Below are 22606 nucleotides of genomic sequence, written 5' to 3'. Positions count from 1 at the left end.
TAGATTTGAGACTGTTGAAGCAGTAAAAGAAAAAGCGACGGAAGTAATATATGGACTTACCGAAAATGATCTGCAGCATTGCTATGAACAGTGGAAAATTCGTATGGAGCGGTGTAGAGACCGAGGAGGAGAGTACATTGAAGGAGATAACATGAAATTGTAAATAATTGTAAATAAATGTTTTTTCCAGCATCAGTCCGGTTTTTTTCTGGCCGCACCTTGTAATATGCACTGTTGGGCAACGGAAAATCCACGATGGCTGCGACAAGTGGAACATAAGCGACCTTGGCGGGTTAATGTATGGTGCGGCATTTTGGGAGGAAGGATGATTGGCCCGCATTTTATCGATGGCAATCTAAATGGTGCAATGTATGCTGATTTCCTACGTAATGTTCCACCGATGGTACTACAAGATGTTTCACTGCATCACAGAAAGGCAATGTACTTCCTACATGATCAGTCCGGCACATAGCTCGCGTACGGTTGAAGGGGCATTGAATAGCATACTTCATGACAGGTGGATTGGTCGTCGAAGCACCACACCGTGGCCTGCACGTTCATCGGATCTGATGTCCCCGGATTTCTTTCTGTGGGCAAAGTTGAAGGATATTTGCTACCGTGATCCACCGACAACGCCTGACAACATGTGTGAGCGAATTGTCAATCCATGTGCGAACATTACGGAAGGCGAACTACTCGCTGTTGAGAGGAATGTCGTTATACGTATTGCCAAATGCATTGAGGGTGACGGACATCATTTTGAGCATTTATTGCATTAATGTGGTATTTACAGGTAATCGGGCTGTAACAGCAAGCGTTCTCAGAAATGTATCACATTCGAACAACGGAAATAAAATGTTCAAACGTACCTACGTTCTGTATTTTAATTTGAAAAACGTACCTATTACCAACTGTTCGTCTAAAATTGCGAGCCATATGTTTGTGACTGTAACAGCGCCATCTATCACAAAGCGAAAAAAGTGCTCCAACTAAAACATTCATATTTCTTTACGTACTACACGAATATGTAATAAAAATGGGGGTCCCTATTTAAAAAAAAAAAAGAAAAAGAAAAAGAAAAAAAAAACCGAAGTCGATATCCGTTTGACCTATGGCAGCGCCATCTAGTGGGCCAACCATAGCGCCATCTGGTTTCCCCCTTCAAACTAGACGAGTTTCGTTCTTTGTAGTTTTTTTATTTGACGCTTATTTCGTGAGATATTTGGCCCAGTCACGATCATTGGACCACCCTCTATATACACTCCTGGAAATTGAAATAAGAACACCGTGAATTCATTGTCCCAGGAAGGGGCAACTTTATTGACACATTCCTGGGGTCAGATACATCACATGATCACACTGACAGAACCACAGGCACATAGACACAGGGAACAGAGCATGCACAATGTCGGCACTAGTACAGTGTATATCCACCTTTCGCAGCAATGCAGGCTGCTATTCTCCCATGGAGACGATCGTAGAGATGCTGGATGTAGTCCTGTGGAACGGCTTGCCATGCCATTTCCACCTGGCGCCTCAGTTGGACCAGCGTTCGTGCTGGACGTGCAGACCGCGTGAGACGACGCTTCATCCAGTCCCAAACATGCTCAATGGGGGACAGATCCGGAGATCTTGCTGCCAGGGTAGTTGACGTACACCTTCTAGAGCACGTTGGGTGGCACGGGATACATGCGGACGTGCATTGTCCTGTTGGAACAGCAAGTTCCCTTGCCGGTCTAGGAATGGTAGAACGATGGGTTCGATGACGGTTTGGATGTACCGTGCACTATTCAGTGTCCCCTCGACGATCACCAGTGGTGTACGGCCAGTGTAGGAGATCGCTCCCCACACCATGATGCCGGGTGTTGGCCCTGTGTGCCTCGGTCGTATGCAGTCCTGATTGTGGCGCTCACCTGCACGGCGCCAAACACGCATACGACCATCATTGGCACCAAGGCAGAAGCGACTCTCATCGCTGAAGACGACACGTCTCCATTCGTCCCTCCATTCACGCCTGTCACGACACCACTGGAGGCGGGCTGCACGATGTTGGGGCGTGAGAGGAAGACGGCCTAACAGTGTGCGGGACCGTAGCCCAGCTTCATGGAGACGGTTGCGAATGGTCCTCGCCGATACCCCAGGAGCAACAGTGTCCCTAATTTGCTGGGAAGTGGCGGGGCGGTCCCCTACGGCACTGCGTAGGATCCTACGGTCTTGGCATGCATCCGTGCGTCGCTGCGGTCCGGTTCCAGGTCGACGGGCACGTGCACCTTCCGCCGACCACTGGCGACAACATCGATGTACTGTGGAGACCTCACGCCCCACGTGTTGAGCAATTAGGCGGTACGTCCACCCGGCCTCCCGCATGCCCACTATATGCCGTCGCTCAAAGTCCGTCAACTGCACATACGGTTCACGTCCATGCTGTCGCGGCATGCTACCAGTGTTAAAGACTGCGGTGGAGCTCCGTATGCCACGGCAAACTGGCTGACACTGACGGCGGCGGTGCACAAATGCTGCGCAGCTAGCGCCATTCGACGGCCAACACCGCGGTTCCTGATGTGTCCGCTGTGCCGTGCGTGTGATCATTGCTTGTACAGCCCTCTCGCAGTGTCCGGAGCAAGTATGGTGGGTCTGACACACCGGTGTCAATGTGTTCTTTTTTCCATTTCCAGGAGTGTATGAAGATGGCATCTGCTCTTTCGGAAAGCTGCGAGTAATGAGTATGATGGGCCGGGGCACTATGAATGTGGTGCGGGACAATAAGTTGCTAATGTGGGTCTCATGGGTGGCGTTCCAGAGATAAGTCCCTGCAGTGGCACTGTCTTCTGTGTCCTTGGTGGCTCACATGGATAGAGCGTCTGCCATGTAAGCAAGAGATCCCAGGTTCGAATCCTGGTCAGGGCACACATTTTCAACTGTCCCTGTTGTTTTATATCAACGCCTGTATGCAGCTAAGGGTATTCATTTCATTGTAATTTCATTCTAATGAGCTGCATGGTCACTGACATGTCCGAAAAAAACAGATACCATCTTCATATATACATGCCAAAATAAAAACGTAATCGGGTGCCAATGGTCGTTCTTACAAGAGAAACCACACAATGACATTAAAACACAGACAGAATTCTTTCAAAATTGTTTTTGGAGTTGGCACCTAGGTTGCAGCCTACAATAGTTAGCCTGCTACATTGTACGTGCGTGCATGATGTTCCAGCACTTACAGCAACTTGACGACACTTGTTCTTCTGATAACACATTTATGAATGGTAGTTACGAATGATTGTGAGATCACAATATCCCACCACCATCCTATGACTCACATTTGCTGAGTATGGATGTAGACTCTCTTTCCGATTGTGTTGTTGCTGTTCCTTATGTCTTCCTTTCCCAGGAATCCTGTCAAAGATGTCCTTCGACCCCTCTTTTGTCAATTACTAACGACGTGTGTGGTCCGTATGACTTGTGAACCCTTCTGCTACAGCCTTGTTCTCTTCCCATTCCACCACCCCCTCACCACCCTCACCAGCCCCTCCTCCACCACCTGCTCCAGTAGGATTGTTTGGATGACCGGAATTTTTCTGTTCTCAGTCTCTATTAATGTTCGCAGCAGTGTTCCTGGTCAGTATTAAAGGTTCCATTGATGCAGGAGGCTTCGACAAGGTGTGGGAGATAGCCACCACTGGGGGCCGTGCAGACTTCTCCAGGTGTGTTGCCAGCCATTGCCTACTAACTTCGCTCTTGTGTTACTGTTCTCCTTGAACACATTTTAAAAAGTAGCACTTTGTTGTTGATTATGGAAGAACAAACAAGAACCTTTTTCCTCCTTTTTCAAATTTTCTTGTGTGTTCAAACATAAACATCTTCAAATCAGTTTTCAAGTTAGTAAAAGTAAAGACAACCACTCACTCCGTTCAGAAAGAACTGAACAGTCCATAGGCACACAGATTTGAAGACATTAATAAAGTACCTCAACTTTTGGTCTTGGGTTGTTCTTCTTCATGGTACAACAGCATGTGTGTAAGGAATGGGGATTGGTTTTCTTTCTGTTAATGTTGTCTGTATTTTATCACACACACACACACACACACACACACACACACACACACACACACACACAGGGTGTACAAACTCTAGGGATTGAGCAATGAAAAGATACGGAACAAAAAAGTCTAGTGCACTTACGTCCGGAAATGCATGGTTTCCATGCTAGAGACCATTTATGCAATCTTACTTTGTTACAGAAAAATTCGGAGTAGGTATTAAAATCCATGGAGGAGAAATAAAATCTTTGAGGTTCGCCGATGACATTGTAATTTTGTCAGAGACACCAAAGGACTTGGAAGAGCAGTTGAACGAAATGAACTGTGTCTTGAAAGGAGGATATAAGATGAACATCAACAAAAGCGAAACGAGGATAATGGAATGTAGTTGAATTAAATCGGGTGATGCTGAGGGAATTAGATTAGGAAATGAGACGCTTAAAGTAGTAAAGGAGTTTTGCTATTTGGGGAGCAAAATAACTGATGATGGTCGAAGTAGAGAGGATATAAAATGTAGACTGGTAATGGCAAGGAAAGCGTTTCTGAAGAAGACAAATTTGTTAACACCTCGTATAGATTTAAGTGTCAGGAAGTCGTTTCTGAAAGTATTTGTATGGAGTGTAGCCATGTACGGAAGTGAAACATGGATGATAAATGGTTTGGACTAGAAGAGAATAGAAGCTTTCGAAATGTGGTGCTACAGGAGAATGCTGAAGATTAGATGGGTAGATCACATAACTAATGAGGAGGTATTGAATAGAATTGGGGAGAAGAGGAGTTTGTGGCACAACTTGACTAGAAGAAGGGATCGGTTGGTAGGACATGTTCTGAGGCATCAAGGGATCACCAAATTAGTACTGGAGGGCAGCGTGGATGGTCAAAGTTGTAGAGGGAGACCAAGAGGTGAATACACTAAGCAGATTCAGAAGAATGTAGGCTGCAGTAGGTACTGGGAGATGAAGCAGCTTGCACAGGATAGAGTAGCATGGAGAGCTGCATCAAACCAGTCTCAGGACTGAAGACCGCAATCACAACAACAACAACAACAACAACAACAACAGCGTTTTTTTTAAAAAAATTTATAAAGGCATTTGGATCAAATTGAGCCTTTACTACAAAGAGCCAAAGGTACTAATGATTCACAGCAAACAATTTCAATTTCATAGTGTGGCTAACACAGAGGTTTTTGAGGCAAGCAATATTAACTCAGCTGCCAATTCCACAATGGTGAAAACATTGAGAGGGGCCATTCTATTAAAACTTGCTGCCATATTAAAACTGTGTGCCGGGCCGAGACTTGAACTCGGGACCTTTGCCTTTCATGGGCAAGTGCTCTCATTCTGGAGCCAGTCTATTGTTGGAAATGTGGAAAGTGAACTGCTTTATTTTGTAAAACATTTAAATTCTCTCTGCAGTTTGTTTAGCGAAATATAAATTAAACATTAATAAAGAGTGCTCAGTGTTCAACTGCACAAATCAAAGTGATAAAACAATTGACATTCCTTATTACAAGTAAGTGTACAATAGTTTAATGAAGATGTAATAAGGACTCATGACAAGCCAAAAGATGCCTTCGGATTTTAGTTATTCTTCAAATAAATGCCTACGCAAGCCAGCAGGGTTGCCACATCTTGCAAAGAAAATCAGTCTCATTACTTGATTATCACACCTCGTATAATGGGACGCCAGTGACACTCTTGAAGTCTGTGACTGAACTGAATCTCACCAGCGATAGGTGGTCGGTTAAGTTAGCGTTGACAGGGGGGCGCTGAACTCTGTTTTCCTGGAGGTGTGGCTCTACCTGCTCTTTCCATTTGCATGTGGCTCGAAGCCTTCTTGTTGCTGCTTTGCAGTGCTCTTCTGGTCAGTGTGCAGTTTTTGCTGTTGGACCACACAAAATCAATGAAAAGTGGCGTGGAAAACCCAGGAAACTTTATCTTTCAAGAACTGCTGGACACCCTGATAAATGAAACGGGATACCACTGTAAAGACAAATGTGACAGTGGACAGTAACGAAAAATCTTGATGTAATAATTCATTCACTGTGGATTTATCTTCACATCTCATAGTGTCAGTTGTCTATCGTCATTACTGTTAATGGTGGGACATGTTTTTCAGCATTTCTGCTGACCCCACGGTGCGCCATACGTGGTGGTCACTCATCATTGGTGGCGGCTTCACCTACCTGTGCCTGTATGCCGTCAACCAGACACAGGTTCAGAGGCTGCTCTCTACCAGGTAAGTGGCAAGTGTCCCAGCTGGAGGGCACGGTATGTTGCACGATCCAGAAATATCCTGTCACTAAAAATGCTTGGCATTTAACATATCCGTAAAGTGGAGGTGCTCACCACTGGTGTCCTTGGTAACTGGTGAAGGTTGCAGGTTTTATTTGTTTGGAGTGAGGAGTAGACAAATGGCCAGAAATTCATTCCAAGGGAGGCACCTGTATGTGAAAGTGTAGATAAAAGATTTCGGTTAGTGACCTTGGTATCAGCACCAGGCAGGTGGCTTACCAGCATAGCGCAAACCGTATGACTGTGTGGAATATTCACAATTAAAACTGCAACTATCCGTATCCCTTAGAATGCCTGCAGGCCTCATTACCTACAGACTTGCCTCCGTGGCAACGTTTTCATTGCTGGCTTGTTGCAGAGGCCATGACGGGGCTGGGATTTCAGTCATCTGTCCCATTCGTGGATGAGGCTACCTTTACAAGAGGCAATGTTGTCAACCTTCACAACACCCATCTGAACGATTACGGGGTATAGCTACAGTATCGTGTCTGTGAAAAATTGGCACCAGTTCAGCCTGTGTATTGGTGGGGATTAATGGCAACTGCCTTGTTGAACCAGTCATCCTTCTACAATGCCACACAGGTGAGGTACGTGTTCGATTCTGTGGATGATCCCACCTCCAATGCCTTTGATGGTATGAGCACTAATGTGGCTGTCACATATGGTGCTCCAGCTCACTGCCTTCACGAATGTGGTGCTAAAACACTGGTACAGACACAACATTCCAATTTGCCTGGTGTGTTCCCATCTGTGTTAAATCATTGAAACCTACACTGTTGAAGACCTTTTATAGTTTACTGAACATACAGGGTGTACATAAAACCTGGGAACAATTTCAGTTATTTATCGCACAAGAACCAAACATTGTACAGATATCATACATAATGTCATTTTGAAGAGAAACCCTGAAAGTTTTTTTTCCATGTACGCCAACACAGTGTAGTTTGGTGATTTGCCAATAGTCAGCGCTATTCGTAAACTTTGCGAGTTCAGGTGTATCTGTGTGTTGGAGTTCACGAAATGGCCTGTCTGATCACCAGATCTCACTCCGTGCGACTTTCTTCTGTGGGGACACTTCAAAGATCTGGTGTGTGTACCACCTCTACCACATGATGTAGCAGAGCTCTGAGAGGGAATATGGGAAGTGACATCCACAGTCGACGATGCCACGCTGGGATGGGTACGGCAAGAATTTGATTACCGTATTGATGTCTGGCAGGTCACTCGTGGTTCACGTATCGAATGTTTGTAAAAAAAACTTTCAGAGTTTCTCTTCAAAATGCAATATGTATGACATCTGTACAGTGTTTAGGTCTTGTGCAATAAATGATTGAAAGTGTTCCCGAACTTTATATACACCCTGTATATATGTTTCTGATTGGTCTAGTTGTCCTTTGTACTTTGGTAATCATTGCTGCCACAACCATGTCATGGTCACTGATACCAGTTTCGATGTGGATGTCCCCAAAGAGGTCAGGTCTATTCGTTGCTTTGTTGCCATTACATCCAATATATTTCCATCTGGTGTTTCTAAGTACCTGTTCTAGATAGTCTTCAAAGAAGGCATTTAGTAAAGTTTTGCTGGATGTCTTATCATGCCCACGACTAACAAAACTATAATTTTCACAATTAATTGTTGGATGATTAAAGTCTGCACTGATGATTACAGTGTGATTGGGAAACTTTTTACCATTAGGATTTTAATACTTTCACCTGTGGGAGTCATTTCTTTCGATCTTACACTGATACTTTTGGGTTTCCTACAGCTGCCATTATCTAGATGGATGGAGAGTGTGCACCCCCACACACAGTCAGCTACCTGAATAGCAGTCTCTAATGTGTAGTGCACACCCTACAGCTCTCAACCCCCATGTGATGTGTAGATGTAGGTGCAGATATAGATGTGCAGGTATAGATATGTAGACGTGAATGTGTTTGTTGCAGGGATCTGGCAACGGCACAGCGCGCCCTCTGGTGGTCATGGCCGGTACTTAGTTTGCTCAGCCTGACCACTTCGTTCGCTGGTCTGGCCATGTACTCCTACTACTACACCTGTGACCCACTCACCAGCAAGAGGATCGAGAGGCTAGACCAGGTCAGTGCTGTGTGTGTGTGTGTGGGGGGGGGGGGATGTGGGGGAGGGGGAGAGGGTTGGAGACTGATGAGTGGTGTCAAAACTTCATTTGGACAAGGTCTAAAGTATAGACATTTCCATTTGTTGCGAGATCTTAAAGGTTAACAGAACTATATTAGAGGTAGTCGTTATTACTGAAAAGATTGATTTATGCATTTTACTGGTTATTGAGCTGTGTGGCTGTGAACTGTATTACTTTAAGGAATACAGCAACCAACCACTTTAGTATGTACTGGATGTTTCAAACTGAATCTTGGGGTTTTAAGGTTTTATACCATTTATTATACTCAACCTGCAATTATAAATAATACACCAAATGAAAGAGCAGCTCCAATGGTTCTTCTTAAAAATGTTCAGTGTGAGCATATTTGTCACATGGCACACACAGTCAATAGGCAAGTTCTTCCCAAACCTTTATCAATCTGTCTGTAGCAATTGTTCCAGCAGCTGCCTCAGTCTTGTTTCTTAAATCAGGTAGATCAGCTGATAGGAGATGCTCATTTAAGTGACCCGTTGTGAACCTCCAAAGGAAAAAAAATCACATGGTGTCAGACTGGGTGAAATGGAGGGCATTCAAAAGGAGCTCTTTCATCTCACGCCCTGAGGCCAAACCGGTGGTAGAGTATGACGTCATTTAACCAATTACATACTGAATTATGTTACTGAAGTCGCCCACAATTTTGCTTCCAAATAAAGTTCTGTGCTTGAGCTTCTCCCAATTGAAGAAAGAGCCAGAGTTCTTGTGCATCACAAAATACCAGTTACAGTTGCTTCACCAAAAAAGGAGGGACCATAAGCTTTCTGTCAGGATATGGCACAAAAACATTCAATTTAGGAGGGCCTCATTGCAACTGTGTCATTTTGTGGGGATTTATGGATTCCCAGATGCACACATTGTGTGCGTTCACATATTTTCACTTAGGTGAAATGTCAGTTCATCACTGAAGATGACATGACGCAGAAAATCTTTGTCATGCAGCAAAACTTCATTAGCAAAGCTAGCATGTAAGCTGTAGTCTGTACGCTTCAGAGCCCGTGACAACTCCAAATAATAAAGACATAGTTATAAAAGTCTCATTAAATCTCCTCAGAGATATCATTGGAATTGCTAATTCATGCCTAGCCTTCCCAACCGATTCACTGGGAAAGACTGTCTCATTCGTACAATTTCTTCAGTCACTGCAAAGGGAGCCGGTATCTCAAAACTGATGATATCATTTACAGATGTTGTTATAACCAGGAAGGTTAGAGGGAAACTTAATATGGTATGCACATAGGACTGTAGTAACAAATTCAAACATGGCAAACTGTAAAATACAAAAACCTTAGTTCTCTAATCACCATCTTTGTTACCAGCACTTTGTAATGGAAGAGACAGAAAGCAATGCTTAAGCACAGGTATACAAGCAAGACTGAGTTGCTCTTTCATTTGATGTATTGTTTATAATTCTAAGTTGTATGAAACAATCGAAACTATAATTAGAATATCAACAATTATGGAAAGGATATATTATTACTCACTGTAAAGCTGACACATTTACTTGCAGACAGCCAAAGCGTTACACATTCAACTTTTAGTATTCTGGTCAGAGTGGCCAGAGACAGTGGTAGAGTGTGAAGTGTGCTTGCTTGTGTGAATGCATGTGTGTTTCTCTTCCCTGATGAAGACTTTGGCCAAAAGTCTAATGTGTAACAGTCTTTTTATAGTACCTGTCTGCAGATCAATGTGTCACATTTACAGTGAGCAGCAATCTATCCTTTCTGTAACTATACACACTTGACTTAGTGTTAGAGGTTCAATCTGGAAACAGACCCCTCTGCTGTGGCTAGGCCATTTCTCAATGATATCTTTTTTCTAGGATTTCCAGTTGTAGCATCCCCATTTACATTCAGTGCAGAAGACTAAATTCACTTTGTGCATTATTTTGAAATGTGGTTGAGTTTGTTGCACATACTGTGTAGTTGTATGAGAATGTGAAATAGAAATGAATTTTTACTTACATGTTTCACCAACTGAGTGCAGTAGCTGATGTTCAATATACAGACTCTTATATTTTTTTCAGGTTACTTTGTAACATGATGCATTTTTGTTCCAATATTTGAATAAAGTAGCAGAATTTGAATAAAGTAGCAGAATTTGAATAAATGAATTTAATTTCTCTCTTATTGAGCAGTTGAGCAATGGTCATTGTTGAGGTGGCATGTACGAGGTTTGCCCGGAAAATATGTATAAAAGTTGAATAATAACTTTATTTTACAATTATTCAGGTACTACAATATGGTCTCCTTCAAAGTACTCGCTCTGAGACGCGATACACTTCTGCCAACACCGTTTCCACTGTTGATAACATTGCTGAAAGTCTTCAGTTGTGATGTTGTTCAGTTGCCGTGTCGTTTCCGCCTCGATGGCTTCCACATCTCCCAAGTGCCGCCCCCGAAGCACCATTTTGCATTTCGGGAACATGAAGAAGTCACGCGGGGCTAAATCAGGTGAATGAGGCGGGTGGTCTGTCATGGTGATTGAGCTTCGGGCCAAAAACTCTCGCACAACGAGCGACGTGTGAGCGGGTGCATTGTCGTGATGAAGGATCCACCTGCCCCCCTTTTGCCAACTCCAGTCGAACTCGGGCCACATGAGCTCTGAGACATGTCAGAGCTACAACGTAAAAATTTCCATTCACTCTCTGGCCGGGAGGGACAAATTCCTTGTGAACAATGCCCCTAGAATCAAAGAAAACAATCAACATTGTCTTCACATTGGACCTTGATTTTCGCGACTTTTTTGTTCTCTGTTCTCCTGCTAGTTTCCATTCCTTGCTTTGAGATTTGAGCTCCACATCGAATTCGTAAAAGCAGAACTCGTCTCCAGTGATGACTCGGTTGAGAAAGTCCCCTCGTTCCTCTGCTTCCAACCAATCCTCACAGCACTCGACCCTCTTTGATTCCTGTTCTGGCGTCAAAAGCTTAGGTACGATTTTCACATACAATTTTTTCATTTCAAGTTTTTGTGTCAGGATTTCGTGAATGATTGTTTTGGGGATTGACAGCTCATCAGCAATCATTCTGACTGTCAATCTATGGTCTTTAAGAAAACAAGCCCGAATTTGTTCAACATTTGCATCGGAACTCGATGTCGACGGGTGTCCTGGGCGAGGGTCATCGTTCACCTCTTCTCGGACATCTCGGAACCTTTTTAACCATTTGTTCATGGTCGGTTCCTTCAGAGAATTGTCTTCGTAAACCTTTTTCAAACACTCAAAAATCTCATGGCCGTTCTTGCCTAGCTTTGCAAGAAACTTGATGTTGACGTGCTGTTCCTCAATCAGAGAGAGCTCCATGCCGATGGCAGGTGAAAAAGGGTGACTGTCAACAAGCTGCCGCACACTTCCACCCTCACGCAGAGTGCTCTGACTCGAACTGTGCGTTGATGGGATTGATTACAGCAGTAGTCCCACCTGGCGATGACTGCAACATGTAACATAAAGACATTATTCAACTTTTTTACGTATTTTCCGGACAAACCTCGTATTGTCCCTACTGCATCTGATACGCATCTAAAAGGAATGCATTTCAGAATAAAATTTTCTCCTAAAGTTTTTACCATTTATGAGCGATAGTAATATAACATTGCCATCAGTTGTGCAGGGCCTGTATCTGACAGAAGAGAGAGCAGCAGATTCACTGTTTGGAGACAATGGTCAGTTCACATGCAGTTTGAATCATCACAAGTCACTGTTAAATAATCTTCAAATAACCTCAGGGGTGGACAATTCTCTGGAGGAACCGACCATGAATAAGTGGTTAAAAAGGTTCCGGGATGGCCGAGAAGAGGTGAACGATGACCCTCGCCCAGGACACTTGCTCAGAATCATCACAAGTCACTGTTAAATAATCTTCAAATAACCCCAGGGGTGGACTTTGCTTATAGCAGAATGAAATCAGTGGCTGAATGTGCATTGCATTCAACATTTTGTGTGTCTTTACCACGATCTGCTGAGCTCATGATTCTAGCTAGCTTTTCTGAAATAAAAATTACAAAAACCCTAATTCACATACAACTTGACAATTGTGAGAACATTTCCTTATAAATGAAAACAAGAATGTAACCAATTTTTAACATATTTAATTACAAATCAAATCTATATCTACTACAGAGACATTAACAAAATACATCTGATCAGTTTGAGAAGAATTGAGAATCAGTTTTCTGAGAGAAATTTTGCACCTAATTTTTTTCTTAACATATATTAAAATTCCTCTGATTTGTTTCAGCCACAGGCTGATTTCTCTATCGTTGGTCCGAATTTACAGGTCATACACATTTCATTACATTCTTTTGACAGCTTGAAATTTTTTTAAATAGAGGAGTGCACATTTGCACAAGAAAATGATTTTGAAATAATTTTATACTTGCCAGCCGCTGTGGCTGAGTGGTTCTAGGCGCTTCAGTCCAGAACTGCACTGCTGCTATCGTTGCAGGTTCAAATCCTGCCTCGGGCATGGATGCATGTGATGTCCTTAGGTTAGTTAGGTTTAAGTAGTTCTAAGTTCTAGGGGACTGATGATCTCAGCTGTTAAGTCCCATAGTGCTTAGAGCCATTTGAACCATTTTTTAATTTTATTCTTAAAAAGAAATGATATTCTTCAAGTAAAGCTTCAAACCATCCATGGTAGATTTATATTGTCATTTTAACATATTGTAATAAAGTTAAAGATTTCAAGGACAGTTAATTGCAAATGCTTAAAGTTGTTAATGACTTATTTGCAATGAAATGTTTTAGAACTGTGATGCTACATTTATAACTCATACTAAACTAATGTGTGTGGCATGAGTTGTTTTCACTGAAGATATCATGGCATCTAAATTCTGCAGTTTGTGAATAGTAATTTCGTCTCAAGGTAGCATTCAAACTCCAAATGATCAGTTTTATGATTTATTCAGAGAATAACTTCTGAACACACGTTACTGTTTCTAGAGAATACAGCTTCCATTTTCACAACATTGTTCAAGCTTCTCCAGCTTCATGTGACTGATCCCAATGCATACTTTATCATAACATACTAGTTTAGTAAGCAGAGTCAATAGAACATAAGCATGTTGTTGACAATGTAAACTAGTACATGCACTATTGATGATTATGTTTGAATTTAGGTACAGTTATAAATAGTAATTAGAAAACTATCTAGAGACACTATGCTATACATCATATTATATAATTAAAATTTTTGCAGTAAAATTTTATCAATTTGTATCCCTTCAAATGAAAATTTACATCAGGCCTAAAAAATTAATTGTATAAATGTGTAATTTTAAACACAATTAAATTGTAACATCCCTTCCCTTCAATTGTAGTGGTTTCTTACGCCAATTCATATTATTTTACATACATTACATCATATCAATTTGCAGTTACGAGAATAAATGTAACAGGGGTTTATATTACAAACAATTGAACTAATCTGTTTATAAGGCTGGATCCTACACTCAGTTAAAGTAATTTCAATACATACTTCCAAATATCATAAAGAATAGGTTCTGGAAAAAAATCATACACATGATTGTTTGAAATGAAAATGAACTGAATTGGCTTGTATACAAAACAAGTGTATTTAATACAACAGTCTCACATTCTCTGTTTGTTACATTAAAGTTTGAGCTAAATGTTCAGATTCACTTTATTTTGTGATTTCACTCCCTGAAGGGTGTTTAGTTTGCCATCTCAAACACAATGAACTTAGTTGGATGATGGGTTATGCATAGTATAAATTTACTCTTTAATTTACTCTTGCTTTTGCTTCACGCTTAATTTTCAATGAAAAAGATTTAATCAACTGTAATTCTGCAGTTGGATTTAAAAATTCCTTCTTTATTTTGATGTAACATCATTTTTATTATGTATCATAAAATGGATGGTTAAAATCGATACAACCTAAACATTGTTGATAGTTGCAGACAAATAATAACAAACTAAGGATTTATGTCACTGATTACACCAAAAATTTTCCAGTCAGTTTACAAACATAAAAAAAAGCATTCCTCCTCATCATTCGTAATTTACATTCATCAAAAAACTCTTGCATTACCTCGGTTTTGAGAGTTCCAGAACCTGTACAGTAAACTGGAATAGAGATCAACATAAACATAATTTCTGCCCTCTTATTGCTCATGAAAACCACACATTGCATGTTGTACCACCATACAGCAAGACCTTCAGAGGTGGTGGTCCAGACTGCTGTACACCCCGGTGCCTCTGATACCCAGCAGCACGTCCTCTTGCATTGATGCATGCCTGTATTCGTCGTGGCATACTGTCCACAAGTTCATCAAGGTACTGTTGGTCCAGGTTGTCCCACTCCTCAATGGCAATTCGGCGTAGATCCCTTGGAGTTGTTGGTGGGTTACGTCCATAAACAGCCATTTCCAATCTATCCCAGGTGATAGAGTTCATGTCTAGAGAACATGCTGGCAACTCTAGTTGAGTGGTGTCATTATCCTGAAGGAAGTCATTCACAAGATGTGCATGAAGGGGGCGCAAATTGTCGTCCGTTAAGATATGCCAATATACAGCCGATATGGTTTCACTATCGGTTGGAGGATGGCATTCATGTATCATGCCACCGTTACAGTGCCTCCATGACTACCAGCAGCGTACCTCGTCCCCACATAATGCCCCCCCAAAACAGCAGGCAACCTCCACCTTAGTGCATTCGCTGGACAGTGTGTCTAAGGCAATCTGCCTGACATCAGGTTGTCTCCAAACATGTTGTAATGTTATGTGAGCCTCACTGCCCTTTTTTGAAACTAATATGTGCCTGATTTTATACTGAGAATCTCAGTAATGTATGTAAATACTGTAAATGTAAATGTGATTCAAAAAGTACGTGAAGTGAAGTGAAGTGCAGCTGGACAGCAAAAGACTCTTTAGCGCGCCATCCCCGCAGTGATAGTAGTTGTGAATCTTTGAGTATGGACTCTAAAAAAAGACAATTGATTTAATAAAAAAAAAAGAGGATGGTTAATCTGTATCTTGTGGAAAGAGGATGTGTTGCTAGGCTGTCGCTCAGAACGTATTGTGTCATTTAATGAAAATTGATATTTTAGTGATAAAACTGAGTAAAGTATGTGTAAGAGTTGCCAAACATTTATGTATACAAATTTTCTGGAAGTGAAGAATAGAAACATCTTGTTTTTGGAAAAGGAGGTGAACTTCATTGTCGTCGCTGGCTATCAATCGACAGAATTGTAAGTGTACAAAGTTCATTAAAATACAGGAAAGGAAATGCATTCTCTACAGTTTTCATTCAATACGTAACAACCTTTCATAATTTCTTAATTACAGTAATTGGATTATGATCTTGTACAATAATATGTTGCTGAACTCCACTGACCAATTTTGATGTAGCGGGACATGTAGTTTGAAGAAAGTTTGTGTGCCAAGCAATCTCCTTTCCTCACAAAAAGCAGATTTCTGTTTTATCTTATTTACTTGCAACGGTGGTCCTGTATGTATGAAAAGCAATGAAAACTTGGCCTCAAAGCTATCTGCAATATGGTATTTTAAACCTTAAAGAACAATAACTTCCAACAAATTATAATACGTCACCAACTGGTGCAGAAGTTGATAATTTAAGGAGATAGCAACCAAAATTCAGGTACCAGTTAAGACTTCATCTACATCTACATCTACATGATTACTCTGCAATTCACATTTAAGTGCTTGGCAGAGGGTTCATCGAACCACAATCATACTATCTCCCTACCATTCCACTCCCGAACAATGCGCGGGAAAAACGAACACCTAAATCTTTCTGTTCGGGGCTCAACAAAATATTTTCGCATTCGGAAGAGAAAGTTGGTGACTGAAATTTCGTAAATAGATTTCGCTGCAATGAAAAAGTCTTTGCTTGAATGACTTCCATCACAACTCGCATATCATATCTGCCACACTCTCTCCCCTATTACATGATAATACAAAACGAGTTGCCCTTTTTTGCACCCTTTCGATGTCCTCCGTCAATCCCACTGGGTTAGGATCCCACACCGTGCAGCAATATTCTAACAGAGGATGAACGAGTGTAGTGTAAACTGTCTCTTTAGTGGACTTGTTGCATCTTCTAAGTGTCCTGCCAATGAAATGCAACCTTTGGCTCGCATTCCCCACAATATTATCTATGTGGTCTTTCCAACTGAAGTTGTTCGTGATTTTAACACCCAGGTACTTTGTTGAATTGACAGCCTTGAGAATTGTACTATTTATCGAGTAATCGAATTCCAACGGATTTCTTTTGGAACTTGTGTGGATCACCTCACACTTTTCGTTATTTAACGTCAACTTCCACCTGCCACACCATACAGCAATCTTTTCTAAGTTGCTTTGCAACTGATACTGGTCTTCGGATGACCTTACTAGACGGTAAATTACAGCATCATCTGTGAACAACCTAAGAGAACTGCTCAGATTGTCACCCAGGTCATTTATATAGATCAGGAACAGCAGAGGTCCCAGGATGCTTCCCTGGGGAACACCTGATATCACTTCAGTTTTACTCGATGGTTTGCTGTCTGTTACTACGAACTGCGACCTTCCTGACAGGAAATCACGAAGCCAGTCGCACAACTGAGACGATACCCCATAGGCCCGCAGCTTGATTAGAAGTTGCTTGTGAGGAACGGTGTTAAAAGCTTTCCAGAAATCTAGAAATACGGAATCAACTTGAGATCCTCTGTCGATAGCGGCCATTACTTCGTGCGAATAAGGAGCTAGCTCCGTTGCACAAGAATGATGTTTTATGAAACCATTCTGATTACGTATCAATAGATCATTCCCTTCGAGGTGATTCATAATGTTTGAATACAGTATATGCTCCAAAACCCTACTGCAAACTGATGTCAATGATAAAGGTCTGTAGTTCGATGGATTACTCCTACTACCCTTCTTAAACACTGGTGCGACCTGCGCAGTTTTCCAATCTGTAGGTAGAGATCCATCGGTGAGCGAGCGGTTGTATGTGATTGCTAAGTAGGGAGCTATTGTATCAGTGTAATCTGAAAGGAACCTAATCGGTATACAATCTGGACGTGAAGACTTGCCCGTATCAAGCGATTTGAGTTGCTTCACAACCCCTAAGGTATCTACTTCTAAGAAACTCATGCTAGCAGCTGTTAGTGTTTCAAATTCTGGTATATTCCATTCGTCTTCCCTGGTGAAGGAATTTTGGAAAACTGCGTTCAATAACTCCGCTTTAGCGGCACAGTCGTCGGTAATAGTACCATCGGCACTGCACAGCGAAGGTATTGACTGCGTCTTGCCACTTGTGTACTTTACATACGACCAGAATTTCTTTGGATTTTCTACCAAATTTTGAGACAATGTTTCGTTGTGGAACCTATTAAAGGCATCTCGCATTGAAATCCGTGCCAAATTTCGCGCGTCTGTAAATTTTAGCCAATCTTCGGAATTTTGCATTCTTCTGAACTTCGCATGCTTTTTCCATTGCCTCTGCAACAGAGTTCGGACCTGTTTTGTTTACCACGGGGGATCAGTTACATCTGTTACCAATTTGAGGTATGAATCTCTCAATTGCTGTTGCTACTATATCTTTGACTTTGAGCCATTTGACTTAAAGTAAAAATCTGAATCAAAAATCAGTCTCTGTCTTCCTCTCCAAACACATATATAAATATTCATATTATTAAGATCAAAAGTCATTTTATATTCTGTTTCTGCAGATATGACTCGATGTGTTGACAGTGTAATGGATCCAGTCGAGTTTTTACTTCACTAAGTCTTCATGAGCAACACATCACAGCGAAAGAAATTACGACCGTCACAAGTAAATAACCACCAGTCATCGAATGCGCGTGCGCAACTGGTCATGTGCAGTCATCAGCCCCATGCCACTGGCCGTGCGCAGCTACTTCCGCGCATCTGCCCTCGTGCTTAGCTCACGGGGTAGACGTCAAAATATTTCTGAATGTCAAAAGATTGCCAGAGTACAAACAGTTCTACAAACACTCAGGAGGAGCGCAAATATAAACCAAATGACGTCTTATTTCCCATGATGATACGAAAGAGACACACAAACTGGATAGTTACTGTAGTCAAAATAGTAACTACAATATATGAAAGACTAGAAGCTGATCTCGGTGCTTTCAAAAGTTCAATATAAATAAAAGCACAACTCCAGAAACCCCCTCCTTTGACCATAAAACCTTAGACAAATTTTTTTAGCACTTAATTAATCCAATGTATTTTCTGTTCCATGTACTATGTATTAAGAGTATGTTTGCAAGAGCTGAAGAAGATTAAGCAGTTCAGTCATGATGTCTTAGTCATGAATGCTTGATACACTGATGTGATCTATTCGGCCTGTTGTAGGGGCCCAACTGTACCGCGCTGCACGGTGTCGTGGTTGCACAGATGGACCTTGCCCCGGATGTCGGGAGGGAAGTTTTAAACCGTGCAGCCTATTGGGCACAGTTTGAGTCGAGTCATGACATCCTGTGGTTGCACAAAAAGCATCATTCAACATCGTGGCATTGCTGACAGAGTTCCTCTGAGCCATAGTCTATAGGTAACGGTCATCCATTGCAGTAGTAGCCCTTGGGCGGCCTGATTGAAGAATGTCATCAACAGTTTCTGTCTCTCTGTATCTCCTCCATGTCCGAACAACATTGCTTTGGTTCACACTGAGACGCCTGGACACTTCCTTTGTTGAGAGCCTTCCTGGCACAAAGTTGCAATGCAGACATGATCAAACTGCAGAATTAACCATCTAGGCACGGTTGAACTATAGACAACATGAGCCGTGTACCTCCTTCGTGGTGGAATCACTGGAACTGATTGGCTGTCAGTCCCCTCCATCTAATAGGTGCTGATCATGCATGGTTGTTTACATCTTTGGGCACTTTTAGTGGAGCTCTGAACAGTCAAAGGGACTGTGTCTGTGATACAATATCCACAGACAACATCTATCTTTAGGAGTTCTGGGAACCGGGGTGATGCAAAGCTTTTTTTGATGTGTGTATATGATTTAATATACAGTTTGGAAGTTAGGAGATGAGGTACTGGCAGAAGTAAAGCTTCGAGGACGGGGCGTGAGTTGTACTTGGGTAGCTCAGTTGGTAGAGCTTGGTAGAGCACTTGCCCACGAAAGGCAAAGATCCTGAGTTCGAGTCTCAGTCCGGCAAACAGTTTTAATCTGCCAGGAAGTTTCATATCAGCGCACACTCCGCTGCAGAGTGAAAATCTCATTCTGGAAACATATATTACCTGCCATATCATCCTATTAGAAATATCTTTAAAAACAGTAGTTTTGAGTGCATTTTTGAATGGATATTTTAAATATGTATTTTTATAATGTATTTTGAAAGATATTTTGATTTTTACAGATTTACTTGTATGTTCCTCTCGTGCTGTCATATCTATGTCATCGTTTACTGCTGTACTTTAAACACACTTTAAACACAAGTTTAAGTACTATAGTAGAGCCACATTAATCTTTAGGCCTGTCAGCCAACTTTAAACGTAAATCACCATACTGGAAGCAGAATATGTACTTCATGCGATGTCAGTGTAAGTTTCCTGTACTGCCTCAATTTTTATCTTTTACAGTGTATATTCTGATGATGCTCTTGTTAATCTGAAGAGTGAAACCAGTCAATACAACAAAAAAAGTGTGACTTTTAGCTGTTTTCAAAAATTTAATTTGGATATTGCATAATTAGAAAATCTGCCCAAATGGAAACTCAATATGAGGCCTCTGCAAGTGCTGATAACGCTTCTCACATGATTATGCAGCTTCTCTGTCTCCTTCACAGTGACCACTTAATGTCCTAATCTGTTCATGCCTTTTTTATATTGTACCAGACCTGGTAACAACACAAAACATAAAAAACAGTAATGCACTCTTATGGCCATTCTACCTGTTGCAGGTGTGTGTGTGTGTGTGTGTGTGTGTGTGTGTGTGTGTGTGTGTGTGTGTGTGCGCGCGCGCACATGTGCGGGTGCGTGTGCGTGCACGTGTACATGTGTGTGTGTATGCATGCTCTGTTACATTAACATCTGATCAGTCTTCAGAGTGCTTCACTTTCTTGGCCAGGCAGTGTATATAATTATTGCTCTTGACTCCAGTAAAACTTACAGCAATATCACAAACTTTCTTTCCAATTTTTCACAGTAAGTAGGTATCTAAGTATCTAATGAAATTAGATGCTTTATTTCAGTAACAAATTTGGTTCTTGTTACATAATTTATAAGGTAATTTGAGATAATTTTGTGATAGAGTAAGGAGTACTGGTAGTCTTGTGTGAAGTTTGAAAAGTAGTGGAGAGGTACTGGCAATTGTCAGACTGTGAGGACGGGGTGCCAACTGTACCAGGATAGTTCAGCCAGGAAGAGCATTCCACTGAATGGTGACATTTCAGGTTTGAATCCTGGTCTGCACCAAGTTTTAGTCTGCCAGGAAGTTCCAAGTTGGTACAAATTACAATGCAGTTGCAGTAACTGAAATGAGAGGTATTTGACAAGAAATCAGACACATGTTGGTCCATCCTCTCTTTACCCGAGTCAGCGCTGTCACGGTCTCCTGTGCTGGATGTAATGCAGCTGCCCTCGGAATGACAGGAGCACTTCATTTGCAGCTGATGCCGTTGTATGTGGTGGACACAATGAGCGGCATGCCGGGCTTGCCGGGCCTCTTCATCGCTGGCATCTTCAGTGGTTCCCTGAGCACCGTCTCATCAGCTGTCAACTCGCTGGCTGCCGTCACATTGGAGGATTACTTTAAGGTGAGGCCTACTGCAGCTGCGATGAAAGGAATATGTGGGCTATGGGTGGATGGATGTCATATGTCCCTATATTAAAAACAGTTGATGTATGGTGTTTGTGCATCAGTGTGTGTGTGTGTGTGTGTGTGTGTGTGTGTGTGTGTTTTCAAATGCATCAACTGGATGGGCCTACTTTCTTATTTGTTTTGAATTGTAAATCATTTTTGTTTTCTGGAGCCTGGTTTGCACTGGAGAAGATACAAGAGAATGAGCATCTGCCAAGAAATGTTCTGTCTTTTGTAAATGGCACATAAGTGAACAGCCTTTGATTACATTTGGTTCACAGTTACTTACACTCACACTTGTTTGACTGGTTGAATTGGAGTGAGTGATGGAGTGGTCTGGAAAAAAAAAAAAAAAAAAAAAAAAAAAAACAGGTAATGTTGGTGAGACAGCACTATATATGTATCATATATGCTTCTGGGAGCCAAGTGATTCGCACCACAAATGCGAAACAAAAAGAAATATGATAAGTAGATAGTTGCCAAAGCTCTTATAGGTCCAGCTGGGGATGTGAGAATGATGATAAATCCATTACATGCTTCTATCAGGTGGGAACGGAGCCAATAAGTACAAGCTTTGATGTTTCTTCTTGTTAAAAAAGAGAAGCATAATATATTTCTGCAAAAGTAAACAAGTATAAATGTGTGTTTATTGTGCTGGCTAAACTAAAAATGTACAAAATGTTTTATCATTCTCTTTGCTGTAATTAAATTGATGATTCCTGTCATTTTAGAGGTTTTTAATGTTAGACCTGAGTAAATAAAAATCTTTTCCATTGATTATGCAATCTCTCTTCTAACTCATTTGACACATTTACATACATTATTAATCATACTTTCACATTATAATCATTATACGTAGTATAATAAAATACTAGAAGTGCTTTGTGTAAGTCACTCTAGACACCAGAAACTGAGATAAAGCAGCTACTGAAATACAAAAGTTTTTAAACACAAATGTATCAAGTTGCAAATAACCACAGTGTAACTGCTAGACTTTTTTCAGGTTGCTCATCGGTAACTAGTACCTGCTTTTAAACTTCCTACTCAGTTGTAACGAGATTCCTGCAAAGTTGTCAGATATCGCTAAGACTGCCATCCGTGCTTCTTCACAGAGCAAACGAGCCACCGACCTCCTCACTCTGTTAACTGGCACAGACATTAAACACCTTGTCATCGACTTGCGATTCCACCACCCTTCGACCACTGTCCGTAGATGCTAATGACAATAGTACGCCAAAATCCAATGAGCTGTGCAGTTTCCACAGTGCTAGTAGCCACTTGTTCTCACATCACATACCTAC

The 22606-nt window shown here is 41.6% G+C and overlaps 1 protein-coding gene across 1 annotated transcript in view; it reads left to right on the top strand.

Annotated features, from left to right (window-relative positions):
* Window positions 1–22606, top strand: part of LOC124554209 (putative sodium-dependent multivitamin transporter) — a 390772-nt gene that overhangs the window by 325609 nt on the left and 42557 nt on the right. The window contains exons 5-8 of the mRNA XM_047128278.1: window positions 3592–3707; window positions 6162–6281; window positions 8282–8432; window positions 21115–21261. Coding sequence (XP_046984234.1) covers window positions 3592–3707; window positions 6162–6281; window positions 8282–8432; window positions 21115–21261 — 534 coding nt within the window. The remainder of the gene's footprint in view (window positions 1–3591; window positions 3708–6161; window positions 6282–8281; window positions 8433–21114; window positions 21262–22606) is intronic.

Source organism: Schistocerca americana, chromosome 11, assembly GCF_021461395.2.
Source record: "Schistocerca americana isolate TAMUIC-IGC-003095 chromosome 11, iqSchAmer2.1, whole genome shotgun sequence".
NCBI classification, from domain to species: domain Eukaryota; kingdom Metazoa; phylum Arthropoda; class Insecta; order Orthoptera; family Acrididae; genus Schistocerca; species Schistocerca americana.
Note: the sequence above shows the minus strand (reverse complement) of the source record. Positions and strands in the feature narration are given on the sequence as shown.